This window comes from Amblyomma mixtum, chromosome 8, assembly GCF_055824585.1.
Source record: "Amblyomma mixtum isolate Tamu chromosome 8, ASM5582458v1, whole genome shotgun sequence".
Taxonomy (NCBI): Eukaryota; Metazoa; Arthropoda; class Arachnida; order Ixodida; family Ixodidae; genus Amblyomma; species Amblyomma mixtum.
Genome location: NC_143019.1, coordinates 64,594,075 through 64,618,520, shown reverse-complemented (window position 1 = coordinate 64,618,520; position 24,446 = coordinate 64,594,075). Strand labels below are relative to the sequence as shown.

Below are 24,446 nucleotides of genomic sequence, written 5' to 3'. Positions count from 1 at the left end.
CGAGTCCCCTAGGGACGTTGCGAGGCGCTGGTTGTTTCCAACCGCTATTCCGCACCCGTTCCTCCCTTCCCTCGTGAGTCCTCGTACCAGCTCTGCGCCGCCCACCCTGCTCCACCGTTGTCTCCCTACAAGCCATCCAGATCAGCGGGACACAATCCGCTCGAGGCGCGGCGCAGTCAATTAGGGAGGATTTGCAGGCGCAAGCTCCCCCAGCTTCGCCTCCACAGTTCTTTTCCCTTTTTCCCTTCTCTGTCGTTCATTCCCGCGCAAAGCGACCGGTGTGTCAACAGGATTTCGTCCGGGAGATTTGCGCCCGCTCCGCGGGTCCCAAGCCAACGGAGGCGGCGGTGCGCACACGAGATCTGCCGCCGCCGCCCGGATTTGCTGGGCTTCGGCGGCCACTGCCGCAACAACATGACGCCGCGCTTTTCGCCGCCCGCGACCCTTATAAAAATGGTCTATGGACAGTCTATAGACTTATTGACTCTATTGACTTACTATAGATATTGCTTTTTGTCTATAAATAGTCTTAGATTGTCTACAGACAAAAGTCTACTAAAAGTGTATGGCCATAAACCTATAGGTTTTTTACAGACTGTCTATAGCACTTGTATTACATACAGAATGTTCTCTAGGATCTGTCTATAGACAGTCCATATACTTTATAGACAGATGTCTATAGACACTCTATAGACTGTCTAAAACTTTTTTTGTAAGGGGAGGTCTGACACGAGCACAGTGTCAACTGGCTGCCGCACCTGGCAGCCACGGCTCAGTTAACCATGCTGGTTCGGTATCATCGTGTATGTATGCATGCAAAACGGCTGGGTACTGAGCTTCCTGAAGCATGTACGCCTATTAGTTCTCCAAGAATATCAAACCATTTCTGCGATACATTTAGACAGAACCCTCAAAGTAGAGTAATTTCAGATATGGAGCAATTACTCATTATCATCAACACGAACGCAAACAACGCCTGCAAAAAAAATTTGGACCGCTTTCTCAGAACCTTCGCAGTAGAAGAAAAATTCACTCTGATTCAGGGATCGAACCCAGGACCACCACCTGCCCGTCCAGGGTAGTACATCTAATTAAGCTAACCAAAACGGCCAGAATATGGAAAGCTCTAGAGTTTTACCTTGTAATCATTGGCTGCGCTCAGTACTTACATCTAAGTGAAACTGCTTCGCAAATTTCTTCCAGCTCAATGAGACCATTGTTTTGTCCAGTCCCATACAAAAATGGTCTATAGACTTTCTATAGACTTCTTATAGGCTCTATTGCCTTCCAATGCATAATTTATTTCCGTCTACCCATGGTCTATAGACAGAAACCTGCTAAAAGTGTATGGTCATAAGTCATTAGATAGCCTATAGACTGTCGATAGACAAGTCTACAAGATTTGTCTGTAGGAAGTCTATAGACTGTCTAAAGAAACTTTGTAAGGGCATGCTTTGAAGCCGGCTAATGCGGCCACTACGAGTCGTGCGAAAGCGGTGCAAAAAATTGCACCCCGCCGCGGTGGCTCAGTGGTTACGGCGCTCGGCTGCTGACCCGAAAGTCGCGGGTTCGATCCCGGCCGCGGCGGCCGAATTTCGATGAAGGCGAATTTCTAGAGGCCCATGTACTGTGCGATGTCAGTGCACGTTAAAGGACCCCAGGTGGTCGAAATTTCCGGAGCCCTTCACTACGGCGTCCCTCATAGCCTAAGTCGTTTCGGGACGTTAAACCCCAATAAACGAAATTTCCGGAGCCCTTCACTACGGCGTCCCTCATAGCCTAAGTTGCTTCGGGACGTTAAACCCCAACAAACCAAACCAACAAGAAATTGCAAAGTATCAACAAGAACGCAGTGCAGGATTCAGGCTAGGAAGCACTCACCAGTTGTTGACTTGGAGGATGGTGAGTCCGGTGTCCTGGGCCAGCTGCTTTTTCTGGTCTTCGGAGGGATACGGATGCTGCGGAGAGAACAAGAGAAACAGCTCAGGCACGGTCGCTGTCTAGGCCATAATCATACCGGTTACGCACGAATCCCGCCCTAAGCACAAGGATCCCATAAAAGGAAACAAGAGCATAAACGAAATAAGTAAACAAGCAGGAATGCAATGACATTCCCGACGCGCACAGGTCACCTCTCGTGGGCAGCCTCGGCTTTGAATAGCTGAGGCATCCACCCCCAGCTGCTTAGAAAAATTCCGCGGCAAAAAATTCGATGAATAACTGAGCACCAACCAACAAAACGCCCGTACTGCTGGAAGGTATAGTGTGCGTTACGGGTAACGAGTAAGGGCTTAAATGTAATGTTTAATACCACCATGAGATCAACAGTTTACGTACTTGCGGCGGATGTAAACGAACATAATGTTAGCAAGTATAAATACAGGCAAAAAACGCTGATCTGTAGGTCGCAAATGGTACTTGAAAAGCCCGTACCAGATACTCATATCTAATCGTCATCCCTATCCCCACCATCAATAAAATCTTAATCGTCAGCAGCAGCGACGCTGAGCCCACCACTGGGCAAAGGTTACCTCCAACCAACCTTGCCCTTTAACTACGTATGAATAAAAACTGGATTCCTTTCTCTAAGCTAAAAGCCGAAGAGGTCAGGGTCAAGGAACTCGGGTTCCGAACTGAACAGCACCAAAGCATTTGAGAAGTACATCTCAAAAGCAAGAAATCAAAAGTCGTTGTTGTGGGTTGCCTTCTTCACGGTCAATTCTTCCTTCGTTCAAGAACAACGCACGTCAGCGACCCCGATACGAATGCAACCCGGCAGGAGCAACACAATGTGAAGGGTCGCTTTCTAGGCTGCCTCGAGATCTTGAAGCCAACAAGGAAGCCGGGAACGTATCAAAAGAAAAATGGGGAACGCACGCGGCATACGTTGTGCGCGCGAGGAGCACGGCATACGCGCAGCACCGTCCCTTCTGAATCCTCCGGGCACAGCCTTAAGCCCAGTAATAAGGGTTAAGGCCTCCAACCGCGAAAGCCTAAGCGCCACACGCACGGTTCTCAATGGGGCCCGTCCTAAACGCTGTTAAGCCTAAGACCGGGACAGCTAAGCCTAACTCGAGTCTCCCCCCCCCCCCCCCCCCCCCCCGGCTTCAAGATGGACAATAGAGGCCTCCAGCGTGGTCTGCGCCCCTCTCTTTTCCATAGAGCCGCTCTCGTCGTTTGGCAATACTGTTTATTATTTTTATTATTTTTTTTTATCAGATAGTTCTTGATAAGCGTTTACATTAAAGTCCCTATAAAGCCACATGCTCACTTCTTAAGCAAAATTGTTTATCATTTTTCTAACATTTGAGAATAAAGGCATCGTACAAGTTGCCAACTTTGGATGAAGGATGCACAAGAAACTGTGATGTAAAACTTAGCTAAAAGAAAACTGAGTGCATGTAGCAGACGGCTCTCGAGGAAGAAGCAGCGGCAAGAAAAGGTAGAAAGCGTGGAATGCGTCTATGCGGAACGGGGACCAGAGAGAGGTGAGTCTTGAGGCTTGCAAACGCAGCACGAAGTTGGTTTCAAGCTTTCCGAATGGAACAGTAATACAAAACATGAAAAAAAAAGAAAACTAAACTATAAAAAAGGCGTTCATACAGCGGCCACGAGGGGCGCTTTGAGCAGTGAAAAGAGAGAAAGGGGAGAGGACGAAGAAACTCTGACAGAAGGGTGAACTGCTGGAGGCGGGGAGGGAGGGAAAGCAACATCAAAGCGGGGGAAAACGGTATGCCGCGCCGAAAAAGGGGGGCGGGGAGTGTGGAGGGAGGGGGGGGGGGGGGGGGGGGGCGGAAAAAAAAAGAGAGCATTCGTGTCCGAAGCGATAAATCTCGTTGGCGTCAAACGGAGCGTTGCGCCCGATACAAAACGCACGAGCGACGGGGGTTCCTGAGGGGTTCTGCAATATGTAGTTGGTTGGAGGGAGGGGAGGATAGAGAGTTCCTTTGGGGAAGGGGGGGAGTGGAGGGGGGGCAGGAACAGTAGGTTCAGCACTGCGGGATCTGACCATGGGGACCTCGCGGGCACAGAGATATGCGACCAGGTTTTACCACAGGGGTTCCCGTGAAAAGAGGCGAGAAGGGTAAGCGCTCGGGAGGAGGGGGGGAGGGGGGTTATACAAAAACAGGAGGCGGGAAGAGAGGAAAACGGGGGGCGGACAGGGGCACAGCGACGGAAGGCTAACCCCTAAATTTGCATCCATTGTCGGGCCTCGAAGTCGGGTCGCAGTGTGGCGCTCCCGTCAGTTTGAGCCCGCCCGTCCATCCATCCGTCCATCCGACCGTTTCGGATGCATGGTTCTTTGGTTCGTAACGAGCCAGCACGAAAATAGATAAAGAACTGAAGCAAAAGAGGATGCAGCGAGAAGTGAGAGATGCACGGAGGTGGGCAGTAGAAAAGCTGCCGCGGAGAAGTCAGCGTTCCTCACACGAAGAGGAAAGCTGTGGGAAGAAACCCGCCTTTCCCCTGTTGCCAAAGGAAGAAAAAACAAAAAAAGTCAAAGAATTGCTGAACTCCGAAGACTGCGGATTACTGCTCTTGAAACATATCGACAAAATGCCGCAACGGAAACGTTACGCCGAAAACCAACACCCATGCTGTAAAAGATGCAGTAGCGCGTATGAATACATTGTACACTACTGTCTTTGCATCAACACCCCGTCAATCGAAAATAAATACACGCCCTTAAAACTACGAAGTATGCCCTTTTAAGAACGCCTATACTACTCTGCGGCGACGACTTCGACAGAGTAATATATATGACGTATCAGACACAAGTATACGCATGCTCATGTCCTGGTCATATCCTGGTTGCGCCTTTACTTATGTGAAGTGCGGCAGCTTCAGCTGTGGTTTCTGACGCGAGGAATCCAAGCATCGAACTGGAGGAAGCTTGAGACCTTTATAAACCAGTTACACGAGGATTGGTTACTTAGTACCTGCCGCACACGAGGGGGATGCTCTACCACAAATCCATTTAAAATGGCACTCCCTGTCCTGATAAGGTAGATGTACTGTGATGACAAGGTACGCAACCTCAACTTCTTAAAGCTTAGCGCGGCATCACTGAGTAAGCAATAACACAGCATCGAGCCCATCATTGTCAAAAAAAGCTTAGACCGTGTTTTTGCATCTGAGCGCCGAAGCAGTTGCCTAAAAAGGATAATGTTCTGAGCAAGAATATATTGCACCACGCCCTAGAGAGCAGCGAACTCTAAATACGGTTAGAAAGATAAGACAACCCTGAGACTGGGTGCGTCAGTCGTGTTCGTCAATGCTCCCTAAGTAATTCGTTCTGTATATATCATAATGAAGAAGTATCACCTTCAAGATGTCTTCTAGCTTATTCCTTGCAGCATACTTTTATACATTCCACCGGTTTACAAGCGAAATAAAGGCTTCAAGGTTTCACCACAGCACCAGAGGAAAAGCATAACTGCGCGAAGACAGTAAGTTCCGTCGGCGTAACAAACGAGCTGTCAACCACGTTCCAAAAAGGGGTAAGAGATAGCTCCGCTAGCGGAAAGCCGAGATAGTTCCAAATGACACGCAGTTGCAGGCAGAAACAAAATATCTGTCACGAGCGGAGCTTCCCGACGCCGCCGTATCTTCGCGCGTACGCGTCAGCTCAGAAACCGCTACACGCGAGTTCCCTACCAATCTCAATCACCCAAGGACAGAAAAAAAGACATGAGCGTTGAATTACAGCAGCGACACCACATCACCGGGAAGACAATGGCCCAGCGCGTATACGACGAGCCATTGAAACCTGGCAGACAGGCGGGCAGTTACAGCCCCATGCACGCAAGAAAAGAACGCGGGCAGAGGCGGCGAAGGTGACAAATGACACATTGGGGGCCGAGGCGTTCGCACGTACCAGCGACGGGGCAAAAACCACGAAGATAAAAAATAAAAGACAAAAGGAAATGAACGTGCGCGACGCGCGCGGGGGTGGAAGACACCGCCCCAAAGAAGCAATATATAAAGCTCGTATGTAGACGCGAACGAGGGCGGGAGTTCGCATGACAGCTTGTCACCATGCTTGTAACGACCGGCACCCGCCATAACTTGGTCACCTCTGGGGCGAGCAGTGGAGGAAGGGGAGAACGCGGAGAGAAAGTGCGTCGAGCGACAAGGGCGAAAGATGAATTGGACACCCGAAGAGAGACACAGTGCCCGAACAACGAGGAATACAGGGATATATCCAGCCACGCTGAGTTACAGGGAGGGGGGTGGGTAGAAGCAAGAGGAAATATCTGCGTGTCGCCGCCGAAACTCAGGGATAAGGGAGGGGGGGATGAATCGAAAAAGAACAAACGAATACCAAATAACGACCGAAATAAGGAGCCCCAACAGCCATTGGTGCGCACGCGAGCAAAAGTTGGCGGCTCGCAAGTGCTGCTGCTGCTCAGCGGAGGAGGAGGGCGCAACATGCGTCGCGGACACCGAGCCGCGATAATGAGTTCGTCTCGACGCGCTGTCTTTCCACGTCTCGCTGCTTCCCCCCCCCCCCCTCCCTCCCTCCCCTTATGCTCACCCCACGCCCTGTCTGTCAAGCGGCTGAAACGAATCGCCGCCACCATTTGACATTTCTTCCACGCTTTTTCTCTTTTTCGTGTCATTCGTGGTCCAGAGGAGACAAGCGAGTGTGATAGGCTGGATTTTTTTTTTCTTTTTGCCCCTCTTGCGATTGCCACGTCGCGTAATGGGCAGGATCGGCCGCAGCTGGAACTTCGGGTCCAGCAGCAGCTGCACGCATCCGGAACTGAACGAAAAACGTTCGCGCAGATCCGGTCGACGCAAAGTTGTAATCGTGCTGAGTAGAAAACAATGCTCTAGAAAGGGTAAGAACACGAGAGACTAACACGCACGCTCGTACGTTTGTCCCCTGTATACTGGTTTGTTCAGCTCTGAGCGCTTCTTTTAACGTGATGTCGCATGATCCATGAACAGGCTCCAGTTGCCATGTATGTTTGAATCGATAATGAAAAAAATGGAAAGAAAACACGCGAACCTTCACAAGGTTGCTGATTTCCTCAGCAAAGACGCATGATGATCGGTACAGGCATGCTGAGTACAGTCGCCGACAAAGGCAGACTGTAGCAGAGGTGCTGAAGTAGTGATCCCAAGCCACCGGTTTGCAAGGTGCATCGGATGATTATCTGCGTACAAGTTGTCTACGTGCGGTGCCTTTCCTGAATCAAGTGCTACGCCAACCGTCCCCGGAATCCTCAGGGAACATACGTGATACCAAGCTTGGACAAACGTCAGTTTGTACCTGTGAAGGCGACCCTTTGCACCCGCATTTTGTTGGCCCTAACCTAAAGCTGTACATGTGCAAACATGCCCTTCGAAGTACGAAGGGCAGGCAGTTTAAATCACCAGTGTCTCAAATGTGAACCACGTCAAGATTACTCGAGCATGCCGACGAACTATCATAGACGTTCTTCATAAAAGGCGGCTTTTCGAGACTTTCACAAAGGGTATGAACATCACTGAATTCACACCTATTCTATACTGTCGACTACAGCACTCTGTTAAATGATCGCCCAGCCACTACCTCAAGACATTGAAACTTCTTGATTCACAAGCGAGCGCTATGAGACGTCATCGCAAAATTAAAGGGCTGAAGCGGAATATCTTGGTACCAAAGCATTCATTTGGGCTGAAAAAAGCGCTACAATCAAAAGAATGAGGGAAAAAAAGATTTTACATCAAACAACCATGCAAGCCGATATGTCTGGTAAGCGAACCAGTATGAAACGAGGCGTGGCGGTAAGATGGTACGACATGCTGAGTGTTATACCCATGTCACACGGGCACTACAAATTGAGTCAGGAGCCTTCGAGATTCTCAATCGCTGTGGAACTCGAATGAATTGTGCTGCTTCTACGCGGAAAACTTGATAGCCGTCGAGAGATTCCGTCATCTTACACCAAGATCTTGTGGCGCCACCGTCGCCGTTAAGTTTGCAGGCATGCTAGCAGTCAACCAACAAGTTTAATCTGAAACGACTAAAGACAAAATTTTTATCTGTTACAGTAGTATTAATCACTCTTCAAATCAACTTTGTTGTTCTGGGCAAGCAGTAGTAGCATTCATATGTCTTTAGGAAGCTGGCGTTGGTTGTTTTTGTGTCGCTGGCAACAGTGGTACTACGCTTGCAGTAGTGTTTTTCCCGGGCTTTCTTTTTTCGGCAAAATACATTGCATTTCGCAAAGTGCTTCATATTTTAAAGATCTGATTTGATTCCACAGCACGTTGCAGCGAGCCGCCGCTCAAAGGCCCTCGAGCTCGATAGACTATTGACTCGCTGGCCATCGGAGTCACCCGTGCAGCAATTGGCCATTGAGTATCAGCTCGAGAGCCTTCCAGATGGCTGCGCGACAACGTACTATTCTGGTCGCGGAGACCATGGCTACATTTAATTGCGAAAGCGTTACTCAAAGGGGTCGAACCCAGCCAAGAATCTCGTTTGAAGCCTCGGAGTACCCTCTGGTTAGCTAGGGTTAGTTCGGAGGAGCGTCGCGTCAGCTGTAGCCAATGGGAGGAGGGCGTCGCGTCAGCTGCCGCCGAGTGGAGAGAGGGTGTGAAGATGCACATGCAGATGCCAGAAAGAAGAGACGAAAGATGAACACTTGCTTTTGCACGCCTACTATACATGATTCGTCAGAAGAGTCAATAAACAACGCCATTGTGATCTTCTAAGTGGGAGACCAAAACGCTAATAAGGTTAATAGTACATTTTGTTGTTTACGAACTCATCGACTGCTTGAAACGCGTCATTACTTGCAGAGCATACTTCTGGATTTCTGAGATAGCCGCTTTCTTCATAGCTAGCCTCACCTGGTCCTTAGTTAATACACAGCAACATCGATTACGAATGGTCACTTTGCACTTGTGAAGAGGCACACCTAATTGACAAAGCCAACGGTACATCTAATCTTCCATAACCACAAGAGTATGAACTGTAACTTGCCTACGGCCACGAAACACCTAAAGGCTCCTTTCCGGCCCCTTTGGCGAAATGGGCACGGTATTCCTGCATGCTTCACCCGCAAGCAATTCAGCCATGCAGTGAAGTCACAAAAAACGTAGAAGTAGAAAAGGATGCAGTACACGGCGGAGGCGTAAAAGGAAGATTTACGATCGCGCATGCGCAGTCGTGAGCGGCGCCAAGGCGAGTTCTGGCGAGCATAAATCGACCATGTCGTTGCGGTCGAACGCGTTTTACGCGACCGTTATAGCTCGACATCGAAGCGGCCGGCGCGTCCACGGCGGAAGTTGGGACCACCACTGCAGGAAGGCGGAGAGGGGGGTGCGGTCGCATCTCCGCACAGCGGGGACATGGGTGGAGTCGACGCCGCGTGTAATGCGCAACGGCGCAGCGGGGATGCGCATGGCATTTGCGTAGCCCACTTCTGGCTGTTGCCTTTTTTGTTGCCAACCCCGGGGAGCATTGGTCGACCTGGGGATGACGACGACAGCGCCCGCCCGCGGCGCCGCAGCAATACAACAACAAACCCTGGTGCGTGTGCGAGCCGCGCTGAATCCAAAACACGTTTTTTCAACAGCTTGAATAGCTTGTGCGCGTCACGAGCAATGCGGGTAAGAAAAGTTGACTTACTAAACGTGCTGTACCAGGCATTTACAGCCCCTAAAAGCTGGGCTCGAAAATGCGTTGCTGCAGGGTATCCACATATGGGGGCAATATGCTAAATACACCGCCCTAGAATATTGAGTCTGGGCTTCTAATTTTTTCATCATAATTTAATTTGGCGCATTCACGCTGTTGGCTACTGTGATGCCGAGACAACAAAGATGAAGTCGAAATGAGAGAAGCGGGCGGAAGAAGACGAGGAAGTTAAATTTAAAAAAAGGCTAGGCAATCGAGTGGGACTGCAAAATAGAGCCACCTCCGGGTGATCTAGTTACTGCTCCTTCTCTCGAGCGGTGGGAGACCGTGCTGGCTAGCTCTAACCCCAGAACACAAGTTTTGGCGGTGGAGTGGGCTGACAAAGTCGTCGAGGGCTGCGTACTCTCGACCACTTAACGCGACCTCTTGCCAAGCTCTTTCCGGCGAATAAAATGTTTTACAATCAATCGAGCGGACGCTCAGCTCAGCGCGTCTCAGTTTCAATCTTTGCAATGGCGCAGCCGACAGGATACACTTAATACGTAGTGCCTAAGCATCGAACGCTGAAAAAGAACACCTTATCCGCATCTTTGAGTTTGTACGCACGTTGAGCTGTGAGCCTTCTTCGAAGACCTGACACAGTTGATTTAAAAAAAGAACAAAGAGAAACGCCTCTATTTCTGGTCTGCATTCGCGGCTCAGATGAGGCCCGAATGCAATCACAAAGCACGGCCCAAAGGCTCTGCGATATCACACGAAGCAATCGATGTTCACTCATGCGAACAGCCGGCGCTACGCTCGTCACACGGCGAACGCGGTTGTCGTGGACACGTAATATGAGTTCTCAGCAAGCTGCTGACGTCAGTGCGCATCGGCGACTAAGTGCAAATGCGAGCAAGCGAGCCTTTACACCCTGGGTGGTCGGTACAGAGACCTAGATGGGGCATGCTCCGTAAGGTCCCTTGGGAAAGGCATACTTTACCGGTCCCTTCAGCAACAGCCTGAGAATCAGTTCTAAGAAGCTTTAAAATGATTGAGATCCACCTTGGTTTACGACTTAACGAAAGAACGCACTTCCTGTTCGCACGCACACACGAACGCAGAGATGCCTTTAAATCGCACGTCTTGAAAGGACACTTGCACACGCTTATTTGCGTATGGCAGCGCATTAACAACCTCGTCGGGACGGTTTATGGCCTGGTCCACCCTTTACATGGGTCGTTTAATACGCAACAGAGAGATCTTACTTTGAGATACGCCCGTGTTCGAGTTATTTATGCCTCTGCTGCCCTTGGAGTTTCGTGTTACCTGCTGTATGACCATGGAACACAGGTCAATTTGACACGGAACCGCCTGCTGTATATATATATTTTTTTATAATGCGTACCGTGGGAATAGGAATGCAGTGCATAGCTGTGAGAAGAGACTTCAGATAGGGCATTTATAGCAACAGGTAGATGTACAGAACAATATACACGTTCCGGATCGTTATCAGGCTGGCTGGTTTCCAAATGAAGCACAACGAAGAAGTGAAATTTAAGCCGCAGATTCACAGCACTCCTCAAACGCAACAGTACTTACTCGATGCGCCAGATACCTTGCATAATATAGTTTGCAAGATGATAGGTCGAGATGTGACAGTTACCGAGGAACTCACAGGGATGATGTGCGTTTAACGCACCCTCGTGTGTGTAACGCATGCGAAATCACGCATTAACATAAAGAAATAATAACAGGAAGAATAAAAGCGCGCACCTTGGAATTACATCCCAGGATGTCTTCCTTGTGCATATTTAACATAAAGAGGCGATAAGCAATCAAACAAGCAGGAGCAGAAAACCTCTCGCCTTTCTTTTTCTGCCTCCATGTCAACCCAAGGGAACTGTAGTATGTCCCCAAATCCAATTTCTCGCTGACTGGTTCAAGCTCCACCCAACGCATTAAGCGGATTGATTCAAGCTCCAGCCGTCACACTAAGCTAGGTCTGCTGAAGGAGCATCAGGGAAGTTAGTTACTATAGGCACGACGCAGGCGTGACTTACTGCTTTTGCCGGGATCCAGACATCCAGTTGCTGGGATCCAGTTTTTTTCTTTCAATACGCCCGGTTTGCATCAGGCATTTAACTGGCCGTACCAATAACTAAGATGTTTTTTTATATTTGTTTCGATACCGCAGACTGTTCTCTCATGTTTCAAGCCAATCCGTTCGCTGATCCGCGCCCAAATCAACACTGTACAAATCAGCTAAATATTGGAGGCAAGAAACTTGCTACGGACAACGCACATCGTACGAATGCTCGTGTTTGTGTTCCGAGTTGTGCATGTTTTCTAACCGCGTGACTTGAACCGGTAATTCGCTCCAATGGCCCAGGAGAAGACAGCCGCGCTCCGGCTAACGCGAGGCGGCTAAGTCAAGGCAGACGATGACGGGAAGCACAACGCAGCTCACCTCATTGCCACCACGCGCCCACCGCCATCACCACCACGCACACCGGCCGAGAGACGTCATTACCCAGAATAAAGGACGCTGTGATGGGTAGAAAAGAACCGAGGCGGAGGTGCGGAGGGAAGAGGGGAGGGGGGGGGGGGGGGGGGGACGTACGCGTCTGCTCAAGCCCCGGTAAGAAAAAAAAATATCGAAAGATAGAAGTAAAAAGCATAGAAAGAGGAAAACGAGGAGCGGTGTCGGGAGGCGCTTCAGCAGCGACCTAGCCACATCGGAAGCAAGGCGTACCAGCAGCAAAAGCAGCGGGCGAGGAGAGAGCAAGGAAGGGCAAGAGTTCCCCTCCTGCTGCGAGGGCTCGATTAAAATGCAAATGCGATTTCTTCCTTTCGTGAAGATGAGGGAGGCGCCGCGCAGCCCGCCCCGCGGCTTTCATCTCGTCCCGGCAGCAGGGGCAAACGCTGAAGCCGCCGCCGGCACGGCGTCTCCCCACCGAGCCCAGCCTGTCTGCGTCGTGGCCTGCCTTCCCTGCCACGCCACGGCGTGTGCGTGCGTGCGTGCGTGTGTGTGGCCAGCCCACATTCTTCACGACGGCGTAGCTGCTAGACGCCGCTGGTGAACGAACCCCCGACACACGAAGACGACGGGACGCAGAGTTGGTCGGCAAGAGATCATCAGGAAGGGAAGAAGAGAAAAGAAAACGAGGCAGAAAAACACCGGCGCAACGCCAGTGTCTACCGCCTTGACGCGTGTATAGTTCGAGGAGGCGGCGATAATGGTCGTTGTGGTAGAGATAACGTCAAGGTGGTGGTGTTGAGGCGTCAACCTCTGCGTGAGAGGTGGACGATTCGAGGGCCTGCAAACACCGTTCAAGGAGTGTACGAAGTGTTTCACGAACTCAAGCACTAGTGGTTTATCGTCGCCTGCTCTGACCTGCATAGTTGAAGCTGCACACTGTGCGACGAAATGTCGCCTGTCCCGTCACGTGAATACCTCCCGTAAATACAGCCCATTTTGCACAATTTGTAAATGGTGCCTTAATCAGGCTATTTGATATGATTCGCGCGCCATGAATTGCAAGTATACATTATATGTTTCAGGCACACTTTGAGCTTTATGCCATACTCGAAGAAAAACACCTTTCTAGACACACTGGTCACATTACATTAACTGCAATATGAATGCTTCCCCCCTTTTGAGCAGCTGTTGCCGCACTGAAATATAAATTTTAGTACTCTAATCAATAATATGCTCTGCCTTCTGGCTTCGGCCATGCACAATAATACGTACTCTTAAATGCATCACCACGCATTAACTGTCATGTTATCTCCGCTGCTGCTGCAAAAGCGCTCAAACAATTCTGTGTAAGTCGTCAATAAACCTACTCTATATCTATTCAACTATAAGCTAAACTTGCCGTGCTAGCAATGCAGCCGTCACACACCAAACCATAATCTCTCGAAAACGTGTACATCCTGAAAATAAAAGATAAAACCAAAGACTTCGATGCACTGAGGCGAGAAAACGCACTGAGCTTCGCCCATGACAGAACTGCATAAAGCGAAATAACGGGTCTAACAAATATACTATTTCGTAGCGAGGAGTATGAACGGACATATATCAAGCAATCTGAGACTAACAGATACAACAAAAAGGGAAGATCGGTCTTGCAGACAGTTACGTAAGGTCTGCGCATCGCATTTTGCTTCTATGTCGGACCTACCGCGCACAGACATGGCATTTAAACAGCGCCGGACAACACGGCGGACCGAAGCATGCAGGCACCTGACTGATCGCTTTTCGTATTCGCGGCATACGAAGCGCTTGAAACGCCAGCAGAATTTTCGTTAACCACAACAGAACAGTAAAGCACTACTCATTTGAGTCACCGAAAGTGTTAACGAGCTCTGCAACGAAGCCATTCACACATCCTATATTTGTCACACGTACAGGATTTCTATCTATATATTTAATAAATATAGAGGAACCATTGGAAAGAAATAAGGAAGGCGTGCATTTCTAATTCTTTGCCTACCAGGTTAACCGGAACAAACTCGACCATACCTGATAACAGCTGAGAAAACACGGCATGCATGCGAAATGGGAGAGCCGCCATATAACGCTAGGCGCGGATACGAGGGGGCCGGAATGGATAAGGGTGGTGGTGGGGGGCAGGTTATGGGCACGGCAGCGAAATGCGTAAAGCAGTCGCTCGCGTGCTCCAGCGCGACCAAGTCCAAATGGATTTGCGAAAAGTGGCGGGCGTGCCGGGGCCTCTCCTCTTCCCCGTCCTCCTCCCCTTCCTTCTCGCCAAAACCCATTTCGTCTTGCGCTGCCGCGGGTTGGTTGTGTACACAACGCGAGCACGAGGACCTGGAATTATGCTCTATCCCTTCTTTTTTCTTTTTCTACCTCGAGCTGCTGCTGCTGCTTCCTTTCGGCAGCCAATAAGAACGAACCTGCCAGAACGCATTTATTTCCCACTCCGCCTTGTCGCTAAGTGTTCGCCGGCGCTGCGTTTATTTGAGCCGACGTCGAAAAGCCTTTTCGCGGTTGTGACCGACACTGCATACTCATAGATTACATTGCAGGGCCTACATAGGCTCTCCCACTGCACCGTTCGGTCTCTCTCTCTCCCTCTCTTCATATCTTTCTTTGTTTTGATATCAAGTTCTTGCGCTCCGCGCAAAATAGTATATAAGCCTTCTCTTGCTGAAACAGGTAAACGTACTCGGCCGAGGAGTGATTCTTATTTACAAGGACGTGCAGAGGCGATTTGGTGCACGGTTGTTGTCGTTAGAGCCGTCATAACACTATCAGAAGGGAGAGCGTTGACGACATTTAAAGAACGTGGTTCCAAAAGGCCATGTGCGTCTGAGGTAACGGTCAGCTGCTGTCCAGTGGCCAGACGCGTGTCCAAATACGGCCAGTGACTGATCAGCGCCGGTGCAAGAACTCTGGCGGTCAAATCCGGTGCTCTATCATCTTCCCACAGTAGCGAAACTCCTACTCCTAGTGCCCACGTATCAAGGTCCGGCACTGACTGCTGCAAACAGAAGTTACAGATTGTCGCGCCGCGTGCGGGAGCAAACTGCAAACAAAATAAACATGCTCAAAAAAACATGGAAAGCAAAGCTTGCCGTGTGTTAACTGTTTAACAAAATGCAACGATCGCAAGCAGCGCCACTATCTGCTATAGCTCTGTGAACAATCCGCGAGTCCTACCCGAGTTTTCATTGAGTGTTTGTACCTGGTGTAATAATAATAATAATAATAATAATAATAATAATAATAATAATAATAATAATAATAATAATAATAATTTTATTTTCCGTCAGGCAATACAGTACATTTCTGGGCATGCCAAAGCCATCAGTGGCTTGTTGGGCAAAACCCGGTAGCAGGCGGCAAATCTCTCATTTATCTACACAGAAAAATCATTTCAAATTGACAATGTAAAAGGAAAAGCAAAAAAAAAACGTTTCAAGGAAACACAATAAAATCACAAAAAAGAGAAGGCAATGAGAGCGTTGTACCCTAACACACAAGAAGTAAACATCTGGAACGTTTCCGCCTTTCTCCCCACCTTTTGTTCACATCAATATCCCGAGACAGTGTAGTTTAAGAGGACTTTCTTTATTGCCTTTATAATAATAATAATAATAATAATAATAATAATAATAATAATAATAATAATAATAATAATAATAATAATAATAATAACTCTGTAGCCAAAGCGCCCACTGTGCACACGCAACAAACTACAGTCCTCTTCTACATTCCAAACTTAGAGGTCAACTGACTGTCGCGCCCCTTGCGCCATTCGAACGAACTGATCAAGCGCACCTCGTATAGCTGCCATCACATATGCTGTGCGGCTATGCATGAAACAAAGAATTGCGGGCGTAATGGTCTTAACACAGCGAATGAAATGGCAGACTGAAACAGCGGGGATGAGGGGGCGGATGGAGCGCAGACGACAAAATGAAATAGACGCGCGTGGCGTAGGTGGCGCTGTCGGCAGCGCATCGCATTCCTCGGGAGGCGAGAGAGCAGAGCAGCCACCAACTTTGACAGCTCCGCGCTCTTTGTCACGTGACGTGGCACAGCAGCAGAGTTTCCTAACATTCCAGGCATATATTTGGAACATTCCAAAACTCCTTCCGCTGGGTGACGGGCGCGGGATGTGGCGTACGCGCGCTGCGTGAACGAATTAGTGCGAGTCAGTTGCTGCGGCGTCAGACACGGAGCGGGGATTTTGCGAGAGAATTTTGTCACCCCGACAGATGACTCAAACGACCCCGGAGGACAAAATTACACTTGCGCCCTGTTCAAACAGCGACGTTCAGACACGTACGCCGCGAAACTGCGGTGAATGCATTTAGGACACGCGTAGGACTTCAGTAAACTGCGCGCAGGTTTTCAGCGCATATACCTAATGAAATGAAGGAATGTCCACAATCTGCAGGTCCCATAACACAAAGTTCTGTACAGTACAGTACTGCCTTAATGGATGGATAGTTCAACTAACATTCACATGACTGCAGCCAAACATCCAGCGGTGAATTTCTGGGTCACTGTTGGCGAAGGCGGTTGGGAGGTAGGAAGCCCATTTCAACCATGTATTTAGTCGACTTCTTCCGCAAAAAAAAAAAGAGAAAAAAAAACACGGATTCAACATGCTTTTCCAATGAAAAATTTCTCGCTTGGTGGGCAAGGACCACCTTCCCCCTCCCTCCCATCAATAAATGCGCCCCAGCACGCATCTGGAAAGGCCACACACAGAGACAGATGAATTTATTGAAAAGGTTGGCTGGTAGGACGGCGCCTTTAGTCTGACGCCTGTACCTTGTTTGACTACCGAATGAGGAGAAAGGTTTTGTTCAATTACGTAGTTCCCCGAAATCACATAGTTAAAAAAAAATTCCCAACTTTCCTTAAGAGAGAAAAGCGGGTTATTAAACGCGAAACGGTCGAAGCGTCTTACCACACGCTATTGGCAATCTGAGGTTTCTACTTCGGGCTTGACGTCACGATAATCGACAAGCTCTAAACGGCCGCACGTGGCGACTTTGTGCCTCGCTTCTGACGGGCAGCTAAATCCTGTCAGAGCGAGTTTCCTGGTTCGGCCGCCGTCACAAGACGAAGGTCAGCCGTCAAAAGAGGCACGTCCGCATACGCCATGAGCGTCAGCGCCGTAAGCCTCGTCCGACCGTATTTCGCGCAATTTCCGACTGAAGAGCCCCTCACTTATACTCAAGACACATGCTGAAATCCATGTGCACTGACGTGCACTTAAATACTGACTACGGCAAGAAAAAAAAATGGACAATATAAAAACCATCCAGGGCAATAAAAAAGGCAGGCGGAAAGCCGAAACCTACAGTTACCTGTTACAGGCGTTTAGGAAAGGCAGATTACTATACTCCGTTTCATACATAGCAGGCAACGCTGCCAAAGCTAGCGCGCCTGTTCGCGCAGGCTACGTCCGCACGCAAAAAGTAGTTCGCCATACAACCAAAACGAACACAAACATATTCCGTAGCAACAAATCTTAAGTGCCGTGACTGGCACCTCCTGGACTTCCTTTTGCCCCTTGCAACATTTTTGTCCTGCGACTCGTCGAGATTTCGAGAAGCAAAAAGTACACGTGGCGGTATGATACGCGGTTGGTAGGGCGAATCGCTTCTACTAAATCCGCGCCCAAAAAGTAGTTCAAAATCCGTGACAGTTATGGTCAGAGATCCCGAACACTGAGCGCCTCACAGCTTCGACCGTCATTTCCAATGCTACTACATCGTTTTATACCGCTCTTTGTATTCGTCCAAACAATGACTGGAGTTTCGAGAAGAACGAATGGTACGTGGCGGAGTAATATAGTTACGCGAACGCACTACTTCAACATCCGCAGCGTTGCCTGCTATGTATGAAACGGAGTACAGATACGAGACAGCGGACTGTACAGTGAAGTAAACCTGAGCCAACACCTATTAGCTTAAAGAATGGCCGGTCTGGCTGCCAGAAGAGACAATCGCAAACTGAGGACGCTTCCTTGGTCTCCGTGCTGCCAACAGGCGAGCGTTTAGGCATAGCGCAGAGGTATTCACGTATACGTGTACCGGATTACCAATTGTCTACTGCGCGTGCGTAGCAAAAATCCGCTAATCCCGTACACATCTACGCTAATACATCTCACTAAGCCAAAACTCTCCAAGGACACAGACCCGCGAACTATTCGCCGCAAGTAGCTATACTGGATGTCATTAGTCAAAACCGTGTGTAATCAGCATAACAATGAACAATATTGGGACAGCGTAATACGCGCCGTATGCAACTCGGCCAGCCTGGTTACGAGAAACAGCCTTAAAAACATCGCAACCAATGATAAACGTAAAGCAAAGACAAAACAAGGATGGAGACGAAGAACGCAGTTCGCTCCAAAGCGAAGGGAGACAGCTCTTCCTTCTTTCTCGCAATGTTTCTCTTTTTTGCTTTGTGTTCTTTTTCTTTTCCCGGCGCGATCATCTAATTTTCCTCTCGAAGGTGTGCGCAGGCAGAAGGTAGAAGTTTGACAAAAGACAGCGTTTAATAAGCAACAACACACGAACAGAACGATAGCGAAACGCGCAAGAGAAAAAAAAATGGCATGTAATAGAAAACAAAAGAAACACAGGCCGAGAAGAATACAGAGCCTCTGCCACGGCCGCGCTCTTGTTATGCAAATGCGGCGCTCGTTATCGTTCACCGACGCGTGGGTGGGAGCGTGTAATCATTGTTGCCAAGCGCCGCGCCGCTTTTTCCCCCGCTGCCTCCCAGTCCCCCTCCCACCACCTTCCCGCTGATCTCCGTTCCACGTTCCTCCCCTCAGAGTCATTGGTTTTGTCTTCTTTGGATCGACCGATCTCTTTTCTCTCTCTCTCTCTCTTGCGTGGTGCGCGAGCCTTGCACAAGAAACTCGCGGCGGCAGCCATTGTGAGCCAAGCCAAGCCGAGACGAGGTGCGGTCCGGAATCGACTAGAAAACGCATATAGTAGCAGGCAACAATGGGGCTGGATGGAAGTGCCGGGAAGCAGGGGAAAGTCTGGGGTAGGGGCGAAGGCATTCGGGAACGTGCACTCACGCACACTTATACATAAGGGAAGGACGAGTGCTGCATCGACTGCGCCACCGTCGCCGCACTCATCGCCTCGTTTCGGCGCCCTCCCTTTCCCTCCTCCTTCACTCGATTACGTGGACGCGCATGGAAAAGAGCAGCGGCGCGACGCGGGCGTATGCATACATAAGAGCGCGTCGTATGTATTATATATGTTCGCGGGGACGGATAGGGAGTGGTTGTCTCCCGTTCCCCACGTACAGTTGGGAGAAGGCTATACGAGACTGTAGTTGGCGTCAGGAAGGTGGCGGTGTGCGCGGTGGTGAGGAGGTGATCTTGATGGCGATCAGAGGGAGAGGGAAGAGACAGGGGTTTGTCAACTCGAGTCAACCCTCTCCCTGCTTTTGTGGTCGATTCGGTCACCGTGGCTCACATTTTTACTTTGTGCCCTGGTCATAAACTTTGCCATGTAGCAGTGCACTTAAATAGTATAGTATAGTATAGTATAGTATAGTATAGTATAGTATAGTATAGTATAGTATAGTATAGTATAGTATAGTATAGTATAGTATAGTATAGTATGGTTGGTTGGTTGGTTTATGGGGTTTAACGTCCCAAAGCGACTCAGGCTATGAGAGACGCCGTAGTGGAGGGCTCCGCAAATTTCGACCACCTGGAGTTCTTTAACGTGCACTGACATCGCACAGTAGACGGGCCTCTAGAATTTCTCCTCCAAAAAAATTCCACCGCCGCGGCCGGGATCGAACCCGCGACTTTCAATGAGCCATGGCGGCGGCTATAGTATAGTATAGTATAGTATAGTATAGTATAGTATAGTATAGTATAGTATAGTATAGTATAGTATAGTATAGCACACTCCCGGCTCCCGACCACCAAGGTGTAAAACATAAGGTCTGTGGTATATATTAGCACTTCGGCTTACTAAAGTCACTGTAACGACACGACACGACCTGTAACCAGTGGTACCCTGGCTAAGTCAGCCCAAAATTTAGAAAAACTTAATTGAAAAATAAAATACACGACACAGGAAGCTAACCTGTGGTACGGAGACATACGATAAAAAAATTTAACGTCCCTGTCCTGTCGTTCCCAAGATGCACCGCTGCCATGCCAGTCTTTGCATGTCGCGGCGTCGATAGGGCCCGGTGTGCCTGTTGACGGTGTTTATATGGAAAGCAAAAACCTACAATCAACCACTTAATCTGGAGGTCATTGCTAGTCGACGTCATCAATTTGTAGACTGACTTCATCAGCTGCCACGCGAAAGGGAAGATATTTTCTTGACCCAGGCAGACATAAGTCTTTCTGATGAGAATTCAATCATGAAGAGAGCAAGAGACAATACACTATCACAAGTACTATACCACAAATCGACGTCTGGCTTGCGCACACACATATATCCTCAAACTAGTTGAGCGGCCATTTGTGGCCGGTTTCCAATGGCTTATTGCAAACGAACGTCCTCAAACGCGGACAGGAAGATCACGAAAAAGACAGCATGGGAGTCAACACAAAAAACAAGCCACGAGTCAAGTGCTTACGGGCTCCTGCTTCAGAATGACAATACAGCACTGGCCCCCACGAATTCATTTGCCTCGCAGAATTTTTTATATATACCGTCGTGGTCTCCATTCGCAGTGCTCAAATTAATATCTCAGATCAGGACGAGGGACATAAATCGCCAGGTTCGCGTAATTAATGGGGCCTGTCTCTCGACAATCCCTCCCCCCCCCCCCTCCCTCTCTCCACCTTCCTGCTTTTGTCCTTTTAGTTAGCTGCTTTGTGCTTCACCACTTCCTTTCTTCTACCCCGAGTTGACATCCCCACTCGTGTGGGGGAGCACTCTCACCTTCCCCGCGGCAGTTTCCCACAGCGGTGACCACTGTCTGGCGCTACCATTCAGTGCGACGCTTTGGGGCACGGTTCGCAAGGGATACTGGGTGAGAATGATCACCCGAAGAACACGCCGTACATATGAGGCTGAAACGACGGGTACACTTCTCTAAATACGGCGCCAGAAAGCTGAGAATACACTCGGGAAAAAGGGGAGAAAGAGGGATCGTTAAGGAGCGCCACGAAAGAGCTAAGTGTGAACCTAAAAGGAAAAGTGAACGGAAGCTTGGCCCGCTTCTTGCAGAATGCCTCATCAAGAAAGAAGCCCGGATAAAAGTGAGCGGGCAGAAAAATATAAAAGAGCCGCGGTAAAGGAGACGCGAAGAGGTAAGAGGGAAGCGGCGGCGATCCCCCACGGAGGCGCTTTTCCCGACGCCCGCTCCCTATTAGCTCCAATAAATCAGTCGCTGCCGGCGCGGCTGTACCTAACGCCGCCCTGACGCCACGGCAAGGCTAGCAAGCGCTGCTTGCCGGCAACTAAAGCCGGCGAGCAGCCACTGCATTCCAGACTTAGGGAGAGGACGAGGATCAAGGAAGAAAGTGAGGAAGGAAGAGGCACTGTAGTAGGGCGTCAGTAGAAGAGAAAAGAATAGCCCCCCTCCGCCCTTTGCCTAGAAAAATGAGGATAACCCTGAAGCATGGAAGCGGAAAATAGGAAGGACAGTACAGGGGGAAAGAAAAAATCTGTATGACGCGAGCTGGTAAAGTTAAGCAAAGCGTATAAGAATACAGGAAGATCCAGGAAATACTACATGAGCATAGTTAGATTTCTTAGGTAAGGGGAAGAAAGCTTCCAGAGTCTGGATGACGTTCATTTATAACGGTATAAAGTCAGCCAAATGTGAAAAATAAACGCGTCTCGGTAAGAGCTGCAGTGCGATTTTGGCGCGTTTGATTCAGAAACAGCACAAGAGTGCTTTGACTTCTGAACTTAGGATAAATATACTGTACATGGGCCGAAGAACGATGGCCGTCTTTAGAAACTAAAGGAACGAGCCTGCGAGCACGAAAACATTACGCAGCGCTACAGCAAACACAAAAATGTAACGTACTCTTCAAACCATGCGCAAGTGTGGAGCAATGTCTGGATGACCGCACGGCGACGAGTGCCAGCGACGCCACATATCTCAGCAAAAAACAAAAAAGGCTCGGAAGACAAACGCACGACAACCTCAAAGTCAGTCCCCTATTTTGCATCACAAGGGAAGCATCTCTGAGAATGCCAAAGGAGAGAATCACGGCAAGAGCTGCGGACAGCAGCGAACAGTGTAGACAGACGACAAATGGGTGGCGGTAAAGCATGCCTCACGGAACGCTCTGACGACAAAGACGTATAGGGGGAAATGTCGGGGAAGAATTGTTTGCGTGACAGCGGCCATTAAAATTGTGGAAGAATTCGAACAATGCAGAAAACTTGGGGAAAATTTGTCACAACTGGTGGCCCCCGAAAGTTACAAAGCACTAAGTTTTAGATTTATAAGCGCCGTCGGAAGCACACCCGCTATTAGAGTTCTCATGACTTCGCGCGCGCGGGTCGGAAAAGTTAGGCTTACAAATCTTCGTGTTTGAGGCCCAAACTTCAGAATGTGATGTCCCCAGTGGCTGCTGTGCAGAATCTTTGGAAGAGTTTCAAAAGCCACATACAGTAGGTTGCGGCATTGCGCAGCAAAGTTAGCCGCATTCATCATCGTCGTCAGTTATTTCTTTTCTGTTCTGTCCTTCTCTTTCAGACCACGGTGCTGCCCGGCTTACGCGCCGCTTCCAATCTTCTCTCCCGGGCTGGGCAAACGAAAACAGACTCACTGAGCCGAGAGTCAAACACGGCTCGCACTTTCGGCGACCATGCAGCACCACAAGCACGCGCTCCCGTCTCCTCATCCCAGCGCCAGACGCTACTCAGTCTGCCCCTTCAACGGAGGTGGGGTGCCGCCAGAACAAATTTAGCCACGCCAGGAGCCCGTCATCGACCTTATGGAAGGCGAAAGTGTACACGTCGAAAAGAAAGGAAAAGAACCAGATATCAAGGTGAACACCCCCTACTCTGGCCGATATGCCAGAAAGGCACCGGACACAGCCGACGGTTCGAGGTTTCCAGGGGCCCGTAAGAGCCGCCGCCGCGTTCTTAGTCACATACAAACAAACCGAAGAGGGAGCCCAACGCCAGCAGACAGAAAGAGCCAAGGGGAGTCCCATAGACAGAGTCCTGGAGCGGAAACAATTTCCTTGTAACGGAACCGGAAAGCGAAACAACGAACACGCTGACCCCTGCCGGCTGCCCTCCTCTCTGAAAAGATCGCCGCTGTGCTTTCTCTCTCTCTCTTTCACCCCCTCTGTCAGAACCGCTGCACCGACCCAGGGCACCCTCCCGGTCCCTGCGTCTCTTCAATCGTACAAGCAAGCCAGCGCAACACACAAACAAGACACGGGCATAGAGAGATCCCGACACGTCCAGAAAATCCCACCCTCTTGTGCCCCTCCAGGCAGCCGCACACAGTGCACAGCATGCACGTACAACATACCGAAGAAGAGGCCAAGACTGGATACGATGATAAGGGAGGGTGGACACGGCTCCCCACTGCCGCGCTTACATCTCCCTCTCCCCTCCTTCTCTACCAACAGCGGCGGCACTGCTGGCCTCATTCAATATCGCACGAAGAGCAGCAGGCCCTGGGTCCTCAACTACACGAGTCCAGGCAAGAAGGAGGAGAAGGCATGTGTGCGAGAACTGTGCATAGGGAGGCCGTGTCTCGCCAACAAAGTATTAGCTTTCTCCAATCTACGCACAAGCGCGAAACGTGACGGCAATCTCTGACGCTATAGTGAAAGAGATAGGCACAAGATCGAAAGCGTTCCCTGTTCTAGTTGAGCCTATGAATTTATTCGATGTAATCTGGACTCGTACCTACGTATTCTTGAAAGGAGTATAGTTGTTTTTGGTCGGAAATGGACAACCAACATTCTTCGTCGCATCATATGAGGATTGCAGAAGACAGAATAGGAATAAAGTGCGCTGAACATTATTTTATGGTCTTGTAAGAAACATGAGGACCTCCAAGCATGGTGCGCCGTGGCGAAAAAACTCCTGGAAATCCTCACAGCCTGTACAACTAGCAGCGGCAGCACAAGGTGGCCTGAACCTAGCCATAGAAAAGCATCAACAGAGTTGAGACAGAAAAGAGTAGTCTGGTACGGTCCGGTGCGGTATGATATGGCATGTTACGGTTTGATATGGTATGGTATGGTATGGTATGGTATGGTATGGTATGGTATGGTATGGTATGGTATGGTATGGTATGGTATGGTATGAATGTTTAAGATCTCAAAGCAGCACATAGATTGTTGCTGAGAAACACCGCAGT

General features: G+C 49.5%; 1 protein-coding gene across 4 annotated transcripts in view; it reads right to left on the bottom strand.

Moving 5' to 3' along the window:
• The window catches only part of LOC149332760 (homeobox protein Meis1-like), a 410,486-nt gene that overhangs the window by 60,862 nt on the left and 325,178 nt on the right, over positions 1-24,446 (bottom strand). For all 4 annotated transcript variants that reach the window (XM_089558348.1, XM_089558347.1, XM_089558350.1 and 1 more), the window contains one exon: positions 1,882-1,958. In XM_089558348.1, coding sequence (XP_089414474.1) covers positions 1,882-1,958 — 77 coding nt within the window. The remainder of the gene's footprint in view (positions 1-1,881; positions 1,959-24,446) is intronic.